The sequence below is a fragment of the Jaculus jaculus genome, chromosome 6 (genome assembly GCF_020740685.1).
Source record: "Jaculus jaculus isolate mJacJac1 chromosome 6, mJacJac1.mat.Y.cur, whole genome shotgun sequence".
NCBI classification, from domain to species: Eukaryota; Metazoa; Chordata; class Mammalia; order Rodentia; family Dipodidae; genus Jaculus; species Jaculus jaculus.
Window position 1 is genome coordinate 2,883,822 of NC_059107.1, and position 16,191 is coordinate 2,900,012.

At 39.0% G+C, this 16,191-nt stretch overlaps 2 protein-coding genes across 2 annotated transcripts in view; both read right to left on the minus strand.

Moving 5' to 3' along the window:
• Meikin (meiotic kinetochore factor) overlaps window positions 1-16,191 on the minus strand; it is a 60,521-nt gene that overhangs the window by 23,356 nt on the left and 20,974 nt on the right. The window contains exons 5-8 of the mRNA XM_045151633.1: window positions 13,755-13,874; window positions 7,599-7,638; window positions 5,612-5,676; window positions 4,685-4,755 (exon numbers count right to left, since the gene is read on the minus strand). Of these exons, the coding sequence (XP_045007568.1) occupies window positions 4,685-4,755; window positions 5,612-5,676; window positions 7,599-7,638; window positions 13,755-13,874 (296 nt within the window). The remainder of the gene's footprint in view (window positions 1-4,684; window positions 4,756-5,611; window positions 5,677-7,598; window positions 7,639-13,754; window positions 13,875-16,191) is intronic.
• On the minus strand, window positions 3,982-4,276 carry LOC101611910 (40S ribosomal protein S28-like). Its single transcript, XM_045153098.1, has one exon. The coding sequence runs from the start codon at window positions 4,274-4,276 to the stop codon at window positions 4,067-4,069; it is 210 nt and encodes a 69-aa protein (XP_045009033.1). The 3' UTR covers window positions 3,982-4,066.

Here is a 16,191-nt window from a genome sequence, read left to right on the forward strand (position 1 = left end):
CTGGGGAGTTGAAGCTGGGTCCTTTGGCTTTGCAGGCCTTAACTGCTAAGCCATCTCTCCAGCCCAGTAAATCAGTTTTTAAGACAGTGTTTTACTATATAGCTGAGACTGGGCTAGAACTTGCTATGTAGCTTAGGCTGATCTTAAACTTGTGATCTGTGCCCTCAGCCTCCCAAGTGTTTGGAATATAGGCAGATACCACAATGCCCAGCTCTATAGTAAGTCTTGAAGTCTGGTATGTCAGTTCTCTGATCTTGTTCTTCTTTACTTATAACAATAATTTAGCTATTATCTTTCTATATATAAATAGTATTTTCAACATTACAAATAACTTGCTGAGATTTTGATTGAAATTACCTTGAATCTGTAGATCAAGCTAGGGAAAACTAACACTTTAACAATATAGTCTTCTTATCCATAAACACAGACTACCTCTCCATTTACCTGGTTCTTCTTTAATACTTTCTTTAGAGTTTTATAGTTCCCTTCATATAGATCTTATAGCTATTTTTGGTATACTTACACTGATGTATTTCATTTTTAGGCTGCAAACATAAATCATGTGTGCTTTCAACTTCAAATTGCAGTAGATCATTGCTAAGTAGAAAAATGTGGATGATTTTTGTAATTTAATTAATAACTATGTATCCTGTAACCTTGAAGGTTTTTTGTCAGTTGCTTAAATTTTCACTCTTCCAAAACTGGGCTTGGTGGCGCACACCTTTAATCCCAGCACTTGGAAGGCAGAGGTAAGAGGATCACTGTGAGTTCAAGGCTACTCTGAGACTACATAGTGAATTCCAGGTCAGCCTGGACTAGAGTAAGACCCTACCTCAAAAAAACCAAGAAATTTTTTTTCAATCTTCCTTGTGAATATGTAACTCTTTTTATGTGTGTGCAGCACATATGTGTATTAGGTACACGTGTGTGCATATATGTGTGGAGGCCAGGGGACTATGTTGAGCATTACTTTTAGGAATTCAGCCCACCTCCTCCTAGGGCTTCTTTGAGATCAGACAAGCTTGGGTGTGTGGAGGGTGGTATGGCCATAGACGTGGGCAGAGTTTTTCATTGGCTTGGAGCTTATCAATTAGGCCAGAGTGGCTGGCCAGTGAGCTCCAGAGGTTTTCCAGTTTCTACATCCCTAATGTTGGGATTGCAGATGTTTGCCACTATACCCAGCTTTTACATGGGTTTTGGGGATGAACTCAGGTCTCTTGATTGTGAGACAAGCACTTTACTAACTGAGCCATTTCCCCAGCCCCTATAAATATCCTTGCCTTGCTGCTAATATCAGTGGGAAAGCTTCAAGTTTCTTACCAGTCTATCAGCTCTTCTTCTTTTTGAATAGATCATCATCCAGTTATGGGAGTTCCTTTGTGCTTCTAATTTGCTGAGTTTCATTGATAGGTGTGTTTCATCAAATGCCTTTTCTGCATCAGTTGATCATGTGACTTTCTGTAATTTGCCCCTTTATGTGATCAATTGCATTAACTGATTTTTAGATGATGAGCCACCTTTATATGTCTAGGATAAATCTTACTTGGTTGTGGTGCATAATGTTTTTGCATATGTTATCCAATTAGCCAATATTTTGTAGAGTATTTTGGATGTGGTTTCATAAAAAGGTTGGCTTATAGTTTTCCTTTTTTGTAACATTTTTGTCTAGTTGACCACATGCTGACCTCATAGGATGATATGGGAAATATGGCTTTTCTTTCAGTCTTCTGGAAAATATTGTAGAGAATTAGTATTTTTAAATGGCTCCTTTTTTTTCCCTCCACCACTATAGCATGAGTGATTTCATTCTAATAATTCACCTAGAAAACCAGGAGATAAAATGTACAGAAGAAGGCCGGGCATGGTGGTACACTCCTTTAATTCCAGCATTTGGGAGGCAGAGGTAGGAGGATCACCAAGAGTTTGAGGCCATCCTGGGACTACATAGTGAATTCCAGGTCAGTCTGAGCTAGAGTGAGAACCTACCTTGAAAAACAAAACAAAACAAAAGATACAGAAGAGTTGGAGGGCTTATTTGAGTCTACCCAAAGCTCCAAAGCTTTTACCTCTCAGATCAGTCTGCATAGATCCTCCAGCAACTTATAAATAGTTTAAGTTTTCCTATTCTTGCATTGGTTCTTGCTTGTGAGTTTCCATTCTGGTAAACTGTTATTCTTTGCATTTTTCTGTCTGTTCAGTGCAGCAGGGAGCCCTGAGACCTCCCTTTTCTGACAGAGTTGATGATTTTTCAGTTTGTCTAGCTTTTTACTTTTAGGACAGCTGCAATTTCCAAGATTTTGATATGCTGGGCCAGAAAGTAATTCCTACAATTTATGAATATGTAGGAGGATTGCCATGAGTCCAAGGTCAGTCTGAGACTACAAAGTGAATTCTAGGTCAGCCTGGGCTAGAGTGAGAGCCTACCTTGAAAAAAAAATTCTTAGCTGGGCGTGGTGGCACATTCCTTTAATCCCAGCACTCTGAGTTTGATCACCCTGAGTTTGAAGCCACCCTGGGACTGCAAAGTGAATTCCAGGTCCAGGTGAGCTTGTGCTAGACCAAGACCCTACTTTGAAAAGCCAAAAACAATCTCTATATAGGACTTCCATGCAACATTCAACATTGTTGACCATTCCCATTTTAGGGCAAGAAGTGATCTCCATGTTTGATTTCTATGGTACTGTATTTTGTTTATCTTCTATTTTCTCTCTGGTCACTTTCTTCTCTTTATGATGATAGCATTTTCAAGGATTGGCCCTGGATTTCTTCCCTTCCATATTCTGTAGATACTCTTTCTCAGGTGACTTTGTACATTTCCGTGGCTTCAAAAATGACCATAATTGTGTGTTCCTCATGTGTTTTTCTAGTCTGCAGATTTATAGCGAATGTCCCTTTCAACATTTCCATCATGTATCCTTAGGCCTCCTGTCTTCCCTAGCACATCAAACAGCATCTGATATCAATAAAACTGCATAGGACAGAAGCTTAAAAGTCTTCTTAACACTTCCTACTTCACCCCATAACAATCTATCAACTCTACAGGCAAAATTATTGTCAACATACATATGACTCTCCATCTCTCCAATAAAATACCCTCATCAAAAAACCACCAAAAATCTCTGAGCCGGGCGTGGTGGTGCACGCCTTTAATCCCAGCACTCGGGAGGCAGAGGTAGGAGGATTGCTGTGAGTTCGAGGCCACCCTGAGACTCCATAGTGAATCCACAAAACAAAACATATATAGATATATAGATATAGATAATAGATATAGATATAGATACACACACTTTTATTTTTTTGTTTGTTTTTTCGAGGTAGGGTCTCACTCTAGCCCAGGCTGACCTTGAATTCACTATGGAGTCTCTCAGGGTGGCCTCGAACTCACATCAATCCTCCTACCTCTGCCTCCTGAATGCTGGGATTAAAGGCGTGCGCCACCACGCCCAGCTTCTTTCTTTCTTTTATTTGACAGAGAGAAAGAAGCAGAGAGAGGGACAGATAGAGAATGGGCATGCCAGGGCCTCCAGCCACTGCAAACGAACTCCAGATGTGTGTGCCACCTTATGCATCTGGCTTACATGGGTCTTGGGAAATAGAACCTAGGTCCTTTGGCTTTGTAGGCAAACACCTTAACCATTAAGCCTTCTCTGCAGCCCTTCAATTTATTTCTTAATCTATACAATGACAAGTATAGTGTAATGGGGAGAATATAGGTTTTAGATCAAGATCTGCTACAAGATAGTAAAAAATAATGGTGAAAATCTAAGCCTTAGTTTTCTCAACTGTAAAGTAGGAAGTGCCAAACAAGAAAACAAAACAAGTCACCTGATGGGAATGATACAAAGAAAAGAGTTGATTAACAAAAAGCCATTCAAAGTCCAAATTTTACCCCAGAGATCTTCAGATTTCAAACCTAACCCACTGTAATCTTCAGCATGTAATACTCTTCTGGTTTCTGGGTTGTCGTTTTTTTTTTTTTTTTTTTTTTTTTTTAACAATACAAACGCTTTATTTGACATTGCAGGTCATCTTGAGGGCCAAATGGTGGATCCAGGACACAACATATTCAGCGCAATCTCCGAGCCTCTCGCTCTGACTCCAAAAGGGTGAGCACATCCCCTTCACGCACAGGGCCTTTCACATTACAGATGATGGAGCGGCTTGTGTCATCCATAAATTCCACACGCACCTGCGTGCACTGCCCCTGCCAGCCAGTTCTGCCCAGCATCTTGGTAACCCGGGTGAGCTTGATGGGCTGCACGCGACTCGTGTTCATGATGGTGGCGCTGCAGGTTGCCTTTCTTTGTTTTTTTTTTTGAAGTAGGGTCTTACTCTAGCTAAGGCTGACCTTGAACCTCCTACCTCTGCTTCCTGAGTGCTGGGATTAAAGGCATGCACCACCATGCTTGGCTTTCTTATTTTATCTTAATAACTAATAGATATCCAGCCATTTAAAGGAAAATTAGAAAGGATGTTAAATACATTTAATTCTATTTTATTAGACTATATTCTTGTACATGCTGCATAAGACTTTGCAAAGTTGAATAATCTAATTATTATATTACAAAAGTACTTTAAAATATTGCATTAAGTAAATGGAAAATAATTTCTATAAAATGTTACTTAAAACTATTTCTTTTGTTAATAAAATCATGATCTGTAGTTATTATGCTTCAATACTTGCTTTTTTCTTTGTGCTTTTGGTGGTTGGAGAGCACGTTTTCTCTGTAAGTATAGTCTTATAAACTGCATTATCTATAAATGAAAATATAGTTTAGTACCTGAATTATTTAACCTGTTGTTAATTATAAGTACCAAGGACAAATAATTCAAATTAAAAACAAAACTTCCAATCTTTAATAAAATATTTTTATTTATTTTCAAGCAGAGAGAGAGAGAGAGAAATAGACTGAGAGAAATGAGAGAGAAAGAGAGAGAAGGGGGCACTCCAGGGCCTCCTGCCACCACAAATAAACTCCAGATGCATATAACACTGTGTACATCTGGCTTTACATGGGTATTGGGGAACTCAACAATTGGGTGTAGCCATGCATACCTGTAACCCCAGTCCTGCCTAGGAGTAGAGGGAGACAGACACAAGAATCATGAAGACTCTGGCTCCAAGCAAGACCAGGTGGAAGAACAATGGAGTGGGACCCCTTACATTCCGCTTGCAAGTGAGCCCCTCTGCATGTGAGGTTATGGGGCCCTGCAATGGCACATACATGCATATACCCCCCTACACTGTATTCCATATGCCCACACATATACACATACCACACTACATTACACACTACATTTCATATGCACACACCCCATACTACATTATATACACTATGTTCCATATGCATACACACATCATTACATTATACACACTACATTCCATATGCACATGCACACACACACATGAGCAAAATAAAGAAAGAAAAAGAAAGCAAGAGAGAAAAAAGTAAGCAAGCAAAAGAAAGGAAGGAAGGGGAAGCTAGCTAGTGGAAAAATACATAAAAGTGCGCTAAAGCACATCCTGGAGTGCCTAGTTTGTTAGTGCATCTAAAACGGCAACACAAATAAATTCATAATGAGGAAAGCAATTAGTGTAATTACTGATTACCTAATGCTGAATCTGAAGTACACTTTAGTTTTGGAGCAATATTTTGGTCTGCTAATGTCTTCACTCTATAATAAAAACAAATTAGGGTTATTTTCTTATCTTTCAGTTACTTTCAAGAATCCTCAAATTATACTTAAAGAAAGTACACTCAATCATTCTGTAGAAAAAAATCTGGCTTGAAAAATTCATCATATGTATATTAACAACTTAATAAGTGGTAATATGCTTACATACTTAATCAGCATGAGACAATATATACAGAGAAGAAGACTGTTTAGAATTACACAGGCTGGAGTTTAAACTTAGCCTTATTGCCCATGAGAGGCTTTGAGAAGGCTACTTAATCTATCTTGGTTTTATTTACTTCATTTATTAAAAAAAAATAGCATTCCCATTTCCTGGGATTCTTGTGGTAGAGATGTCAAGTATGAGAGAGAATGTTTTGGCAGTGAATATCCTTTTCTCTTTGGCACTTCCACCAGTGAGCTCACCCGTGACTCTGTCTCAACATGTAGGACGGCAGTCGTTACTACAGGAGGACCGTGAGAGCATCAAGCTCAGTCTGACGGCCAAAGAAGGTTTGAGCAAGGAACACATTGAAAACCAAATGTGAGAAGAGAATTTCCTAAATTCCTTTATTTAGATAATTGGACAGTTGTAATAAGTAAGCAGAAACATTTTTCTTTCATATTTCCCTTTAAACTGATACTGTCCAAATAGTACTTTTGTGCTTCTGAATAAACTTTTGGGTAACTTTTTACCAATGCTTTTGAAGCATTCTCTAGTGCATAGTGATTTTTTTATTATTTTTCGAGGTAGGGTCTTACTCTAGCCCAGGCTGACCTGGAATTCACAGTGTAGTCTCAGGGTGGCCTCAAACTCATGGCGATCCTCTTACCTCTGCCTCCTGAGTGCTGGGATTAAAGGTGTGTACCACCACACCTGGCTGTATTTTAATTAACTAATTTATTTTTTTGCAAGCAAACAGACATAGAGGACAGATAGACAGAGAATGGGCATGCCAGGGCCTCTAAGCTTTTACATATGAACTCCAGAAGCATGTGCCACTTAATGCATATTGCTTTATGTAGGTACTGAGGAGTTGAACTCAGGTCATTAGCTCTGCAGGCAAGTGCCTCAACTGCTAAGCAATCTCTCCAGCCCAGATCTTGTTAGTTCTATTTTCAGAATATATCCAAGAAGCCTGGGCCTTTTGCCCAAGGCCTTGTTTTGGCTATCCTTCCCACCCAGATGCTCTTCCCAGCTTCCCGTATGTAGACAATTGCTCAAATGAAGCCCTCTCCATGACAACTTCCCTGAGCACACTTCCAGTCACAGACCCCTGCCCTAGTGCTCCCTGACTCCCTGCTGCTTCATTGCTCGCCAGACCGCTCATTAACATACCACACAGCACATCTTCTCACTGGAATGGGAAGTCACTTTGGGCAGGTATTTGGCTTTTAATCAATTTTATTCATTACTATGTTCCAGCAATCAGAACACTTCTGGTACATAATAGGTCTTCAAGAAACACTGAATAAATGGTGCTCACTGGAGTTTGTGGAATGAAAATCATGTTTGTCATAAAACTTTCAGAATTACAGGGTGTGGTGGCTTAAATGGATGTCCCCCAATACATTCAGGACTTTTATTAAAGCTTCTTGGATTTTCAGCTACATGGCTGGAGGAGGTGTCATTGGGGTGGATCTGAATTTCAGCCTAAAATATGCAAGGTTCTGCCTCAGGTTCCTGAAGTGTGCCTGCCTGTGGTGCTGGTGGTTGCTTTTTTGTTCCCTTCTTTCTCTCTGCTTGGACCTGTAAAAGAGGGGCCAACTTCTACTCTTGTGGAACTTCCCCTGGACTGTAATCCTCAAATAAAATCCCTTCTTCCATAACTGGGCCTGGTTTGGAAGTTCATCCCAACAACATATGGACGTCTACAACACAGCGTTTTCAAAAGCACAGCATCAAAATGTTTAATTCTTACACTTTTCTATGACACTTTTGATAGTCTTCTGAAGAGGTACCTAGGAAAGGAAAAAAGATCAATCAATACATTAAAATAGAAATAAGTCAAAGACAAAGCAGAGGTTAAAATTATTGCAGGTCAAAATAAATATTTCTTGGATTGGGCCAATAGCTCAGTTGGTAAGGTGCTTCTATGACAGCCTGAGTTCGATACTCAGAACCCATGTTTAAAAAAAAGTTGATGCCAGGCATGGCGGCACACGCCTTTATTCCCAGCACTCAGGAGGCAGAAGTAGGAGGATCGCCATGAGTTTGAGGCCACCCTGAGATTACATAGTGAATTCCAGGTTAGCCTGGGCTAGAGTGAGATCCTACCTCAAAAAACAAAAGCAGGGCTGGAGAGATGGCTTAGCGGTTAAGCGCTTGCCAGTGAAGCCTAAGGACCCCGGTTCGAGGCTCGGTTCCCCAGGTCCCACGTTAGCCAGATGCACAAGGGGGTGCACGCGTCTGGAGTTCGTTTGCAGAGGCTGGAAGCCCTGGCGCGCCCATTCTCTCTCTCTCCCTCTACCTGTCTTTCTCTCTGTGTCTGTCGCTCTCAAAAAAAAAAAAAAAAAATAAAATAAAATAAATAAATAAACAAAAGCAAAAAAAGTTGGAAGCTGGGTGTGGTGGTGTATACTTTTAATCCCAGCACTTGGGAGGCAGAGGTAGGAGGATCATTGTGAGTTCGAGGTCACTCGGAGATTACATAGTGAATTCCAGGTCAGCCTGGGCTAAAGTGAGACCCTACCTCGAAAACTATCCCCCTCAAAAAAGTTGGGCATGGTGGCACATGCCTATAATCACAGTGCTAGGGGTTAGAGACAGCAGGATCCCTGGAGCCCACTGGCCATCCAATATAGCCTAATAGGAAAGCTTAGGCCAATGAGAGACCCTATATCAAAAAAAGGTGGGTGGTGGGTGATACTTGAGGAATGACTCTCACAGTTGTCCTTTGCCCCCCCTCCCACATGCATGTGCACACACAGAAAACATTTCTTTCTTTCTTTCTTTCTTTCTTTCTTTCTTTTTTTTTTTTCCGAGGTAGGGTCTCATTGTAGCCAAGGCTGACCTGGAATTCACTCTGTAGTCTCAGGGTGGCCTCGAACTCACAGCAATCCTCCTACCTCTGCCTCCCAAGTGCTGGGATTAAAGGCGAGCGCCACCACGCCTGGCTTACAGAAAATATTTCTAACATACACAGTAGTAGTACCACTTGTTTTTTTAATATTTGATTTCTTTTATGTTCTTTTTCATATGTATCATTTAAATTAGGTTAAAAGAGGATATATAAATAAAATAAATAAAACAAAAGTATTGTGAAATGTTATGAGACACAGGAATATGCCAAGTTACATTTGAACAGTGCTTTAATTTGAAAGTATTTTTATAAATATTATCTTAATATTCTTACAATAATAATATTAGCCAAATTTACCAATTATCCCTATTTTACATATCAGAAAATAATACCTTGCCAGGTACAATACTGCCATCTAGATATCTGCAACTTAAATGTAGGTCTCATGGTCCTTAGTCCATATACTATGTATTTCAATATGCATACTAGTAGGTTCATTAGTCAAGAAGCTTCCTTCCAGTCAAGACTATATACTACCTCAGGTACACGAGGATATTTCTAGCAGTAGAAGGAACCATGGAGTAGTCATGCTTCTAAGGAGGTTACAGTCTTTAGCATATTCAAAACTTGGTTTATGTCAGATTAAAAAAAATGTTTATTTATTTGTTTGAGAGAGAAAGAGAGGCAGATAAAGAGAGAGAATGGGCACACCAGGGTATCCAGCCACTGCAAATGAACTCCAGATGCATGCACTACCTTGTGCATCTGGCTTATGTGGGTCCTGGGGAATCAAACTTGGGTCTTTTGGCTTCATAGGCAAATGCCTTAACTGCTAAGTCATCTTTCCAGCCCAGATTTTAAAAAGTTAAATCCTGGGGTTGGGGGGAGGAGGAATTAAAAAAGAAAGAAAGAAAAAAATTAAATCCCAATAACTAAGGAGAATTGAAGTGAATGGTGCCTTCTCAGCATTTCCTTGAGAAGGAAGGGTCTAAAAATACAGAGGACTATAGTGAACACTGATCATCTAACATCTATTATCTTTGTTTACTGATAGCCATTCTCTCACATTCCTTCTGATGATTAAGCCTATAATTCAGTCCAGTAAGAACATGCCATCTCTCTGACCAAAGCAACTGGTTTGGGGCCAGGTATACAGATAATTTAAATCAATGAGTAGGGCCCAGGGTTTCTGTTCAAATAGTTGGAGAAGATAAGCAATTTTCTCACTGGATTTGAGGCTGTGAGCATAGGAGACTAAGACTAGAAGTACTGCTATATGAAGGGATGTGGCTGAGAGCAGAACTAACACAAAGGGGATCATGAGTGAGAGACCAGGAAGGATCTGGTCCTGTTAGTTACTCAGAACTCTGGATCAAGCTGAGTGATTTGACTTGCTGCTGAACTTTGTGGGCATATGTGGTAATAAATGGTCATTTTAAATTCTTATAGCTGTGTTAGGTTTTTTTTTTTTTTGGTCATTTATAATGGACAAAGAACCTAACGAAGATACTTGTCAAGGGAACAAGCTGCTTTTTATGTGCTTGCTATCAGCAAAGATGTTGCTAAACTGAATATAACACATAAAGAAGGTCTTCAAACACTGTTACAAGTGTTACTGTCCTGGCAGCTCCCCAAAGGACCCTTAACACAGTGTTCAGTTCTCTGACTGACATTTATCCTGCTAAGAGACAGGCTTTCATAGGTGAGCCAAACCAGGCCTAGAGGTACAGGGATGTAATCCCAGCTAATTTGGAGGCTGAGGCAGAAGGATCACAAACAAGTACAAGTCTACTTGGGCTACAGAGTGAATTTAAGGATATCTTAGGCAACTTAGTGAGATCCTATATCAAGAAGAAGAGTTAACAAAGGGTCTAGGGATATGACTCAGTAGTAGAGAACTTTTCCAGCATGTACTAAGGCCCTAGGCTCAACTACCAGCATTGCAAACAAACAAAACAATAATGACAAAAAGAGGTGGTCTGGCTGACCACATCCATCTGTACTCCCCTTCATTTTTCTCTTGCTTCCTACTACTATAGATGGCAGGAAGACAAAATATTTGGTTCCTAAGCCTACCTGGTTTTGTATGTACATATGACCCAGTTCTGGCTAACAGGCCTAAATAAAAGACTACTAGAGAACTTCTAGTAGAGCTTTTGATGAAAGGAGATTAGCCGGGCGTGGTGGTACACACCTTTAATCCCAGCCCTCGGGAGACAGAGGATCACTATAAATTTGAGGCCAAAAAAGATTAAATGGTTACTATTCACTACTTTTTTTTTTTACTACTGCTTTTTCATATTCTCTTTTCCAGGAACATAACTGTGAGGCCTAGGTGTTTAGCAGCTATATACAAAACAACATACATGGGAACAGAAAGATACAGAGGTTCTAGCATCTTCATACTATTTGTGAGTGGCTACAGTCAATATAAACCATCACAAGCCCTATAAACCTATATGGAATGATTTCTAATACATACTTCCATGTGAACAAAACAAAATGAAAAAGAGTAGCTATGTTGTATACCATCACTTACATAACAAATAGGAGGATACAAGGGAATCTATAGGCATCTGCTCATTTGTACAAAAAAATATGGATAAGACAAACCATAAACTAATAAGATTGGTTATTTACAGGGAAAAGATCAAAAAGAGCTGGAAGTGGTGGCACATGCTCACTATATAGTCTCAGAGTGCACTTGAATTCAGTGATCCTCCTACCTCTACCTCCTAAGTGCTGGGATTAAAGGCATGTACCACCATGCCCAGCTTATTTTATTTTTATTTTTTGGAAAACATTTTAAAGTAGATAGTTATGCCCTCATTCTTATTATTATTAAAAATATTTTTTTATTTGTTTGCAAGGAGAGAAAGAGAATGAGCACACCAGGATCTCTTGCCACTGTAAACAAAATCCAGATGTATATGCCACTTTGTGCATTTGGCTTTACATGGTACCCAGGCTGTCAGGGTTTGCCAGCAAGTGCTTTTAACCACTGAGCTATTTCTCTAGGTCTAGAGCATGTGTACCTAGAACACTTTTTTTAGTGGACTGCTGAATTTTAATCCAACCATATTAATACTCACATAAAATGTGAATAGTATAAACACCTCAATTAAAGGGTTAAGACTGAATAAAACACGACACCTCAACCATATGCTGCTATGATAAATCCATGTGAAAACTAAAGACATACATAGATTATAGTCACAGATGGGGTGGAATGACTTCAGGGTGGAATGCGCCCATATCTAGAACACTTTTTTTTAAAATTTTTATTTATTTATTTATTTTAGAACACTTTTTATAGTATGACTCTTAGAACTATAGTAATATTTCATGTACTTTGAAAATAGTAATAATTAAAAACAAAGAGAACAGCTGGGCATGGTGATACATGCCTTTAATCCCAGCACTCGGGAGGAAGAGGTAGGAGGATCACTGTGAGTTCAAGGTCACCCTGAGACTACACAGTGAATTCCAGGACAGCTTGGGCTACAGCAAGACCCTATCTCAAAAAACATCAAATAAAATAAAGAGGGTAAATCCAAAATTAAATGTAATAGCAACAAATGGATCTATACTTATAGATAATAACACTTAACATACACTAAAAGAGTTGGGAAAAATAACTAACTTATATGACCTTGGAAAAATAGTATTTTGACTGAACACAGTAATGCTAAAGACAGAAGGAACTGTACACACATGCTATAATCCATTAAGTAAATATGTTTTTCACAGGGGTCTTGGTTAAAACCTCTGCAACAATGTATATTCTAGAATTAAATCAATAAGTAATAAAAGCATCAGATTTCAATGCATGGAATACAGTGAATATGTACAACTCTATGATGGTATCAGTAATCAGATAAACAAATGTCATGAAGGAGATTGTCCTACTAAAGTACAATTATAATAAATAAATATAGCAGGAAAGAGTTACAACAGAAAATCACCACTGGCAAATGATTTAATTCAACTAACTCTTTTGATGCTGCTGAAAATTGATGACCAGAAGTTTGAAGAGAAACAGAATTTAGAGTCTTAAACTATTTCTTTGTAGATAAGTACTAATTAAAATGAAAATATTAAACTTACATGAAACTCAGAAACTATTACCTTAATTGAATGATAAATTTGTATCACCAATGATGATGGTAAAACAATGATAAAATGATACACTACTAAGGGCACAGCATCATTTTTGAAGTATTTAATCAAATTGTATGGCCTTGTTCTAGTCAAGAGAAAACATCAAAATGGACCCAAATTGAGGGACACTATACAAAATAAGTGATTAGTAATCTTTAAAAAAAAATTTTTATTAGCATTTTCCATGATTATAAAAAAATATCCCATGGTAATTCCCTCCCCCCACACTTTCCCCTTTGAAATCCCATTCTCCATCATATTACCTCCCCATGATTAGTAATCTTTGAGAGTATCCATATCATGAAAGATGGAAGAGCTATTCCTGTTTGCAGAAACGGAGAAGCCATGAACGCAATGTGGGATCCTGAAGCAAAACAATACATCAGTGGAAAAGCCAGTGGAATTCGAATGAGGTATATAATTCAGCTCACAGCTTTACACCTGGTCTGATCACTGGACTGAGGTTATATAAGATACAGTAGTGAAGATTGGGTACTATTTTTGTAAGCCTGAAATTAGTTCACAATAAAGTCATAAAAACGTAGGCACTTAAGCTATTATTAGATACGATTTGTAGCCAAAAGCAATCCCAACTGTTAAGTTTAGCTTAGAAACCATTCAGGAGAGGGCTGGAGAGATGGTTTAGGTGCTTGCTTGCAAAGCCTAATGGCTGGAGTTCAAGTCCTCAGTACCCAGGTAAAGCCAGATGCACTAAGTGGCACATACATCTGAAATTCATTTGCAATGGCAAGAGGCCCTGATGTGCCCATTCATTCTCTATCTCTCTTTCTTTGCCTGAAAATAAATAAATAAATTTTAAAAAAGAAATCACTCAGGAGAGATAAAAATATTATCCTTCTGACATAGATGAGAAAAACAAACAAAGAAACTTACTCAGAATTGCTGACAGGTTTGCAAGCTGTGGTGCCATCTCTACTGCTACAGCTCTACTGCTGTCCAGAAGAGTGGAGTTCTTGCGCTGCACATAGTCTTCCAACTTAGGGCATTCCCAGTCTAAAATAGCCGAGTAGAGAAATGAAACTTTGAGGAAAACTTTGAATAGCCTATGAGTGAAAGGTTATTGCCCCAACCCTCAACTTAGGGCCTCACTCTGTTCTAAACTATAGCAATTGAAGGTTTGAAATATGATAGAACGAAGAGATAGATATGATAGCAACAAGAAAAGAAGTAATCTGTGGTCTATTCCAGTTATCTAGCCTTGTATCCATCCTAGATTTTTACTCAATACAGATTATAGAAGCATATTTTATGTGTACATTACATTTTCTTTTCTTTTCTTTTTTTTTGGTTTTTCGAGGTAGGGTCTCACTCTGGTCCAGGCTGACTTGGAATTAACTCTGTAGTCTCAGGGTGGCCTTGAACTCACAGTGATCCTCCTACTTCTGCCTCCCGAGTGCTGGGATTAAAGGCGTGCGCCAACACGCCCTGCACATTACATTTTCTATCACTATGTGATAGTGATATGCTATGATATGCTATGACTTGGTCCATTTTTAAAAAATCATTTATTTATTTGAGAGCAACAGACAGACAGAGAAAGAGGCAGAGAGAGAGAGAGAGAGAGAGAGAGAGAGAGAGAGAGAGAGAATGGGTGTGGCAGGGCTTCTAGCCACTGCAAACAAACTCCAGAGGCATGCGCCCTTTGTGCATCTGGTTAACGTGGGTCCTGGGGAATTGAGCCTCGAACAGAGGTCCTTAGGCTTCACAGGCAAGCGCTTAACTGCTAAGCCATCTCTCCAGCCCGACTTGGTCCATTTCTAAGCTTTCTCCTGACCTTCGTCATGGAAGAATGGAGTCTTCCCTTTCACATCCCTGCCTGCACCCTCCTCACTTTCCCACTGTCCTCATACTGTTGTGTCACTAGTTACACACTATGATGATAAAAATACTACAAAAATCTTATTCTTTTGATGTATCATAACCAACATTTGCTGAAATCAATGTCTTCCCCCCCCATTAGTTTAATTTCTATGCATTTTTATATATTTAATCTCAAACACTACCAAATTATAAAATTCATTCCATTTATCATATTCCCCTTCACTATGAACTCTTGCAATGCTTATTTTGTTTTATCATGTGCTCTAGGCACAATTTGGTCCAGAAAATGTTCTTGAATTATTTGATAATTTCCTTTATTTTCTTTTTCACAGACTTGTTTTGAACTTCTATTATATGATGGTAGGTTATATGTATGGTTCTTCTAACTCACATTTGTCTTCCAATTTCTTTTTTTCCTTTGGTCCTTTTTTTCCTTGAAAAACTCTTTATCTTACAGATTCCATTCTAGTTTTGCATTTACATTATGCAGCCATGAATTCTGATTTAATGGATGAAATATATGTTTTCTTTTAAAACTATTTTTATTTGTAAGCGGGGGGGGGGGAGGGGGAGGAAGGGAGGGAAGAAGGAGAAGGAAGAGGAGGGGGAGGTGGAAGAGAAGAAAGAGAATGGATGTACCAGGACCTCCTGCTGCTGCAAACTCTAGATGCTTGCAGCACTTTGTGTACCAGCTTTACATGGGTTCTAGGGAACTGAACCTGGGCCAGCAGGTTTTACAAGCAAATGTTCTTAACTGCTGAGTCATCTTTCTATCCCCAAAGCATGTATTTCTTATCTCAAGAAAGATTTTAAAAATACGTTCCTCTTGTGCTATTTCTACTTCTGCTTGGCTCCTTTCTTTTTTTCTAATTTCTTTTAAATACTTTTATTTAATTTGAGAGAAAGAGTGTGTGTACGGGTGTGTCAGGGCCTCCTACCACTGCAGATAACTCCAGATGCATGTGCCACTCTGTGCACCTGGCTTTACATGGGTGGTGGGGATTGGAATCTGAGGTGTCAGGCTTTACAAGCAAAGGCCTTTAGCCAATGAGCCACCTCTCCAGCCCTGAACTTACTTGTCGTGTGTAATTGAGTACCTGTGGGGTAGCAGCTCCTGATTTCCCTGTCATCCATGATGTTACTCCCTGCTTCTATGATTCTGACAGTTTTAGATACCTTATGTCAGTGGATTATACAGTATTTGTCTATGATTATTCCACTTAGCATAATGTCCTCCAGTTATCTATGTTGTCACAAATGGCAGGACTTCTTTTTATGTTAAGGCTGAGTAATATCCCATTGTATATACAGATTATATTTTTGAAAATGCACTCATCTGTCCATGGAACTTTAGGTTGTTTTCAAATCTTGGCTATTGTAAATAATGCTGCAATGAATATGGTAATGCTAATATTTCTTTCAGATTCTGACTTGAATTATTTTGACTAAGTGTCCAGAAGACAGATTGCTGTACCCTATGGTTACTCTA

Excerpts from the sequence above, each read along its gene's own strand:
- LOC101611910 (XM_045153098.1), bottom strand. The coding sequence starts at position 4,276 with ATGAACACGAGTCGCGTGCAGCCCATCAAGCTCACCCGGGTTACCAAG.